This window comes from Alligator sinensis, unplaced genomic scaffold (assembly GCF_000455745.1).
Source record: "Alligator sinensis unplaced genomic scaffold, ASM45574v1 scaffold973_1, whole genome shotgun sequence".
Lineage (NCBI taxonomy): Eukaryota > Metazoa > Chordata > Crocodylia > Alligatoridae > Alligator > Alligator sinensis.
Window position 1 is genome coordinate 254,728 of NW_005842622.1, and position 7,444 is coordinate 262,171.

The 7,444-nt window shown below is 44.3% G+C and overlaps 1 protein-coding gene across 1 annotated transcript in view; it reads right to left on the reverse strand.

Annotated features, from left to right (window-relative positions):
* Positions 1–6,499, reverse strand: part of LOC102382503 (fatty acid desaturase 1-like) — a 27,211-nt gene extending 20,712 nt beyond the window's left edge. Inside the window, exon 1 of the mRNA XM_006033327.3 lies at positions 6,141–6,499. Coding sequence (XP_006033389.1) covers positions 6,141–6,368 — 228 coding nt within the window. The 5' untranslated portion in view covers positions 6,369–6,499. The remainder of the gene's footprint in view (positions 1–6,140) is intronic.
* Between the last annotated feature and the right edge of the window lie 945 nt (positions 6,500–7,444).

Below are 7,444 nucleotides of genomic sequence, written 5' to 3' on the forward strand. Positions count from 1 at the left end.
TGCATATGGTATGCAAAACAATACAGTAAATTCAGGTCAGCGATTTGCTTAGGACATTGTACATAGGTGTTGCATTTGCTCAGATTAAATTTTCTTAGTTTGGAGCTGGTAGGCAAGTGGCTTTTTCCAACCTTGTTGAGCTATACTGGGTGCATCTACACAAGACATTTACTTCAGATCTGACTAATTAGCTCTGCAGTAAAATATTACTATCTACACGTGCAACCCTATAGGGTCACAGTAGACTAATAAATGCCACCACAAAGATGTCCAGCTAAACACAAGTAGCACCCTCCGGCAGTCTCATTTCACTCACCACAGCGCATATGTAGATAGTAACAAGGCTGGCTGGGGCATCAGTGTGCTTCAGTGCAGGGACTGCCTGCCAGCTAGCCCTACACTGGAGCACCCTCATGCCGCAGCCAGCCCCTCGGCAGTACATTGAGCCAAGTCAGAGCAGCCCTGGGCTGGCAAGCTGCTTGGGAGACCGCTGCAGAGCAGCCCGAGTCCCTGCCAACCCAGGTCTGCTCCAACTGGGCTCCATGTGCAGCAGGGTGGGGCTGGTGGGGCATGAGGGTGCAGCCCCCATGCTGAAACACCCACATCTCTCAGCATGCCCAGGAGCAAAAAACTCCAGAATAATAAGCTCTGTAGTTTATTCATGTGCATTAACTGCATATGTAGATGCACCCAGTATCCCCAAATTCATCCCAATCTTTACTGAAATGGCTCTGGTCAATATCTAGATTGCTTTTTCTTGCTAGAACTGTACTTTCTGCCTGTCTGGTTTTTACACTCCTCCACCTCCAGTTCATCCCAAACTCCTTCCCCATTCAGTTTCTTCATTTCTTTCACCCCCTTTCAATGTGTGCCTTTAGTATTCCATTTTATTTTGCACAACCCTCGGTGCCTTTCTTTTTTTCCACATTGTATTGTACCAGTTCAAGCTTCAAGATAATTCCCTTTCAGACAATATTTTTCACAGGTTTTAAGGTGAGAAGGAACCCTTACAATCACCTAGTTTCATCACTTTCATTCCAGCAATTCCTGCACCTACTTGTAATTGCTGGCTCAGCTTAAGCCAATCTTTTGGAGATCCACTCAGTATTAATCTGCACAGGATTCAAATTATGGGGGAGCTGAGCCCCCCCATAAGAGACAAAAGCCTCCCCCATAAGAGACGAAAGCCCACCCCATAAGAAACTAAGCAGGTCAGGTAGCAGCGGCAGTGGTGGCGGTGGCTCCTTCCGGCACCTGCCCTCACGCTGCAGTCCGCCCCCACCAAGAGTTGGAGTGTAATTCAAACCCTGGATATACAGATCTCAAAAGACCAAGAACCCACAAAAAGCCCTTTTAAATTAATTCAGTTAGTAATTACCCTCAATGGTAAAATTTGTACCTATTACCAGTCTGAACTTATTTAACTTCAGCTTCTCTTGACTGAATCATTTAAAGCTTTAAGAGCCCTCATTCAGCAGAAAAATTCTCTACAGGTTAGCACTTGCACATTGTGACCAAGCCACACCTCAATCTTCTTCTAGTTCAATTAATTAACTTGGACTTCTTAGTTTTGTACTATGAGGAAGACTTCTTAGGTGGCAAGCTGTCTTTCTCTGAACATCTCCAATTTATTCCATTCCCTTATTCTGTGCTCACTTCTTAGAACATGTGTTTTACATATAAAAATACCCATCTCTTTCAAACTCAGAAATCAAAGACTTGAACAAGACAGTGAAAAGTCACAATTCACACATGCTATAGCACAACTAAAAGAGGGCAACTGGGGCACCTGCCCTGGGCATCAACCTGGTTGGGCAGGCTGCTGACCTGGCCACCACTGCTGGCAGCCCAGCTGCAGCTGCTTCCCCATGCACTGCCACCACTCTGGGTCCAGTTATTCCTCTGCACAAATGAACCTTTGCAGAGTGTTTTAAAAGCTCATCTCAAACAAGCCTTTCCAGGTCACCAGAGGGAGCAAGACTGCCACAGAACTAGCCCTGTACCCTCCCAGAGTGCCACTTTGATCCCCTTCCCTTGTCCAGTCTGCTGTTTTGCATTCTGCTCTTAGCCCCGTGCTCCCTGCCTGATCTGCTCTGCTTCTCTCTCTGCCACTTTGCTTTCTGTTCCTTCCCTGCTTTACTGCATGCCACACATGAAGGCTGCTTATGCCATTTGTGGTACCCATGCCTCCTATAGTCACTGCCCCTTCAAAAACAGCCTCATAAAGCCTTCTTAATGCCACTCACTCTAATGAGGCTTTGTCTGCTTTTAGAACATATTGACTCTTCAAAGGATTCTTAGCAACAAACTTTTCTGGAAGCAATTCTAGCAGCTAGTTCCAAATATGCATGTTATTTCTCATCCAGAATGAAACAATACACTTTCTGTTCACGTTTATGTTGTAACCTGGGCAGTTTTGAGAAAAGAATATAGCAATGTCTATGCTTTTATTGAAGGCAAAGGGAAGAGAGTGAGTACTCAAGTAGTAAGAAATACCACCACTATTTAGGCCAGTCATTTCACTGCCGATTCTGAACCCAGTATTGCCAACCCCACCAGGTCAAAAATCATGAGACAAATTCTTGAAAATCAGGAGATTTGGAATGTAAATCATGAGATATTATTTTTTAAGTGTGTGTGGTGGAGGGGCGGGGGAGCGTTATTTCTGAAGGTGTGGGGGGCTGTGGGTGTGTGTGCAGGCTTTGGAGCCTGGCAGGGGGGGCACCCACATGCCCTGGCAGGATGCGGGGTACTGTGGGTCAGGAGTGAGGGGCAGCAGCAGGGCTGGGGGTGCTGTGGCTTTGGAGTTAGGGGCAGACACATGCATACACACACACAGACACACGCACACAGACAACTGCCTGCAGCTCTGTTGCATGACTCCCCCTGTCCCCAGAGCCCCATTCACCCCAGCCCTTGCTTCACTCCCTCCCTCACCCTGGGGACCTTGACCTGTCCCCCCTCCCCCTTCCCTCTCCCACTCCCACTGCCCCTTCCCCTCCATAGACTTACCAGCTTGGCACTCTCTACACATGCTGAAAGAAAAAAAATCATAAAATCATGAGATCATGAGTCAGAGTTAATCTGACTTGGAAATCAGGAGTCTCATGATTTTTTTCATGAGAGTTGGCATTACTGTGAACCTGACAGTCTTGAGCAGATTAGAACACCAATTAGAAAATTCATGCTGGGACCACAGGCAGTGAATGATACTCTCTAAAGTATCTTGCATTTTATTTCATTCCCAGGGTACAGCCTGGATTCAGAGCAAAAAGACCTTGCTCCACCTCAGTTCCTTCTAAGGGGCAATATCAAAATATATTAAGCTGTGTACCTGTGATAACACAGGGTTATTCACCTCCAGTCCTCAGCACTCACAAAACTGTGCAAATGACCACCCTTCCCTCCACTGAAACAGGTGCATTGTAGGTGGAGTTGGCATTCTTTTGGAGAAATTCAGTTTCCTAATGCTGCCAGTTCAAATGTTACCAGACCACAACAATTTCTGAGGTTCAATGTGGTATCTTTATTATTTTGTCTGAACTGCAATGATGTACTCTACAAACACAGATTTACTGGGTTTTGTTCTTATCAGATAATAAAAAGCCGGAACAAATAGGAGTGCATCTGTTTTTGTCATGTCTCAAGGCATCACTATCTAATCACTGCATCATACTATGTAGAAACGAAAGTCAGTATTAACAACTGAAGGACTGGGAAGGGCAAGGGGGAAACATCTATCTGAACCTTCTGAAATGAGACAGTAAAAGGAAATGGTTGCCTACTCCACTTCAGACTGAAAGATGAACATTTAGGGTGCAGACAGACATCCCACTATAACCATTTCAAGAGTGTCACTGACTGGGAACCAATTCACAATTGTCCCTGGGCAGAAGTGTCTACATGAACATTGGTATGGGTTGTAAGCACTGGGTCCTATGGGTTTGGAGCACTGCAGTGTGGGATGCCTGGAGGAATGATGAGACAGTAGGCAAAAATGCACTGTGTCTGCACATAACATTAAATTGGTTCAAGGGGGACCAGGTTAACATAGCACTCCATTTTTCCAGTGTCCTTTTGAAATGTTCCAGAAAGTTTAAAACAGCCTAAAGTGCCCTACTCATCTAGGGTCCCAGGGGTTTAAAGTTGTATTTAAAATGTTTTAAGTGTTAGAAATGTCCATACCCTCAGGCTAAAAACAGAGGACTGATTTCCCCAAGGAAAAACTTTTTTATTCTGGGATTTTACAGACATACAAATGTATTGTGTCACCCTTAGGACCTGTGAAGAACCTGTGGAAATTCAGCTGTGAGATAAACCTAATGAATCTAAGCAAGCAGAAATGCAGAACATAGTCTTCGCTGCAGCACAACCGAAAACTAAGTCGCTCCCAGATTTTAGAGCAAAGTAGAAATAGAGAGGCTTTGGGGAGCTACAGGCAGGCAAAGAGAAATGGGAGGGGTTGACTAATGGAAAACCCTGACACACAAAACAGTTTCTTGCCTGTTGGAAGATTTTAAGGCAATCCATATGCTTTTCTTCTGCTCTTCTCACACAGACACAACTCATAATATCCCCCTACAACCAGTTGTTGTTTCTTCTTTACTTTTCTGTGGGACCCTTGTTACTTCCCCCCTCTCCCCCAAGTCATTGACCTAAGGTGACAGGGAAAATATCATATGTTCCTCAGACTTAAGTATAAACAGGACTACGGAGATTTTTACTCCCCATAGAAGCCTGGGAACTGATGTGCTAATCTTCATGAAATAAAAGATGAAAAAACATTCTTCATTTCATTACAGTAGGTTAGAGCCAACTACTAGGAAGTGACCATGGCACCAGCTAGGGGTTCATTGTTGAGTACTGAGCAAAAGAGACAGGTTTGTGTTGCTATTGTAGAAGAAAAAGCAACAGTACATAGTAAAGTTTCAGATATAGATTAGGTGATAGTAGACAGGAAACAGGAGACAATTAAATTAAAGATTAAACTGAAGTTGGAAATAAGGGTAAGGGGATGTAGGTCTCAGGAGGACCTTAAAGGTAAAGTTCGGAGTGATTCATTTCTAGGCACTGCATGGTTTCCCTGTTGGAAAAGTTGTCCCACTTCCTTATAAACTTTACAAGTTTCATAGAAATGTATAAGATCCCTATAAGTTTGATTCTAAACACATCATAATTTTGTTTTGTTCTCAAGCACTCTGTGAGGTGGGAAGTACTATCCACATTTCACTGATGGATAAGTAAAGCACAGAGAGTCTACGAGATTTGCTGAGGGTCACAGAAAATTTCTGTCAAGGCAGAAATTAAATCTGGTTTTTCCAGTTCTCAAGCTAATGCTCTAGTGCAGACTACATTTCTAGGGTGAATACACATGACTACAACAGCAACTCTAGCATTCTGCAAATAAACTGTACACTTTGCTTAAGCTTTCTTGTGGAAGTACTATCTACATTTTACCAATGGATATCTGAGGCACAGAGAAGCTATGAGATTTGCTGAGAGTCACAGAAAATACCTGTCAGGGCAGGGAATTAAATCTGGCTCTTTCAGCTCTCAAGATAATGCTGTAATACAGACTGCATTTCTAGGGTGAATACACGTGACTACAACAGCAAATATAACATTCTGCAAATAAGCTGTGAGCTTTTCTCAAGCTTTTCTCTGAACATCCCTGTAAGTTCATTCACAGAAAATAAGCTCCAAAGATACCGGAAGAAATTCCCAGCAAATTTATTTTAAATATGGAGAATTCTTCATGGTTATCTGCTGTTCCTTAGCTCATTCCTCGTCCATGTTCCCAGCCTTCCCCTTCATGCATGCCTTTGAAATGTCTCTGCCTCTGGCATTTCTCCAGCTTTGCCCCTTGGTTCAAAATAATGCCTCTGCCTTCATAATCTGTCCTAGGATCTTGTGTCTTCCCTAGGTCTTTTATCCTAAATAATAACTTGCACTACCTCTCTGGATGTTGACTTCTCCGCTGTTCTCCTCCTCTTTTGTTAACTATGTCACTCTGTCAGGCAACCAAGCATACTGCCGAATACCTCAGATACCCTCCCACAGGTCTCATCATGCCATCCTGCTCTGTATTGTGGGTGATAAGACACCATCAAGTTGTGCTGCTCCCCATTTGCGAGTCTTACCGTAGCATCTTGCCCTGCATAATGGCTGATTACCCGCTTGCCTCCAGGGTGCACCAGGTAGAAGTTGCTGATATCATAGACTTTCCTGTCAATTACCAGCCACCGGTCCTTCCCTGAGCTCCCATGGCCCCGGCCAGTACGGACTGCAATCTCGTCCCAAGTAAAAAGTTGGGGAAAATCTGGAATAGGCTCTGATATAATTATTGAGGGGCCAGAATGTGGTGGCATCTTCACTGCTGGCTACACTCTTCACACTCACATGTCCTGTTCCCAGATCTGCTGCCACACTGCCCAGATGCAAACTGGACCAGTTCTCTCATTACCTGATATATAACATCTTACATTCTATGTTGCACCCTGAAAAGAGACTCTGCCAGCCCATTGGCTCCAACTATCTCAGACACACCCTTCAACATAAAAGTGCATGACTAACCTTCCTACTCTAAGGAATTTCATTCCATAGCACAAGAGGATTTGAGTACTGCTGTGCCACTAATAGGAGGTTCAGACAGCCAGATGTGCTTGGGATAGAATTTCTATAACTAGAAGCTGCCTGGGCAAGTCAGCAAACTCAACCAATCCTGAATGGCACCACCTGAATAGAAAAACAAGAAAGAAAAAAGCCTAGGGCAATGCTGATCAAATAACACCTTATGCTTTTTTAAGTAAGTTCCTGGCGTGCAAATGTGCCTGTACATGATGCCTATAAGAGCTAATGTCAGCTCTCAGCATGTCTGCCCAACTGCTCCCCCAGCCTATATATGAGACATTGTTTGGTGTTTACATTCACTTGCTACTCTGTTTTTATATTTTCAATGCACTGAAATTTAACTATTCAGCACCACAAAAGGGCTGGTTTAGAATCATATAGAAACAGAATCATAAAAAATGAGTGTTGAAAGGGACCTAAGGAGATCATCAAGTTCAACTCCTGGCTCATAGCAGGATCATCCCCAACAAATCCTCCTAGCCAAGGCTTTGCCTAGCAGGATCTTAAAAATCTCCAAGAATGGAGATTCCACAACCTCTCTGGGTAACCTGTTCCAGTGTTTTAATACCCTCCTCATGAGAAACTTTTGCCTAATATCTAACCTAAACCCCCTTGCCGCAACTTGAGACCATTGCTCTGTGTTCTGTCATCTGCCACTACTGAGAGCACTCTAGCTCAGGGGTGGGCAAAATATGGCCTGTGGGCCAGATCCAGCCTACCAGCAGATATGACCCAGCCAACAGATGGACAGACACAACTAATCTGATCTAGCCCATGGGTGGCCAGCAACTCCAGCCACCATGTGGTGCTGGGT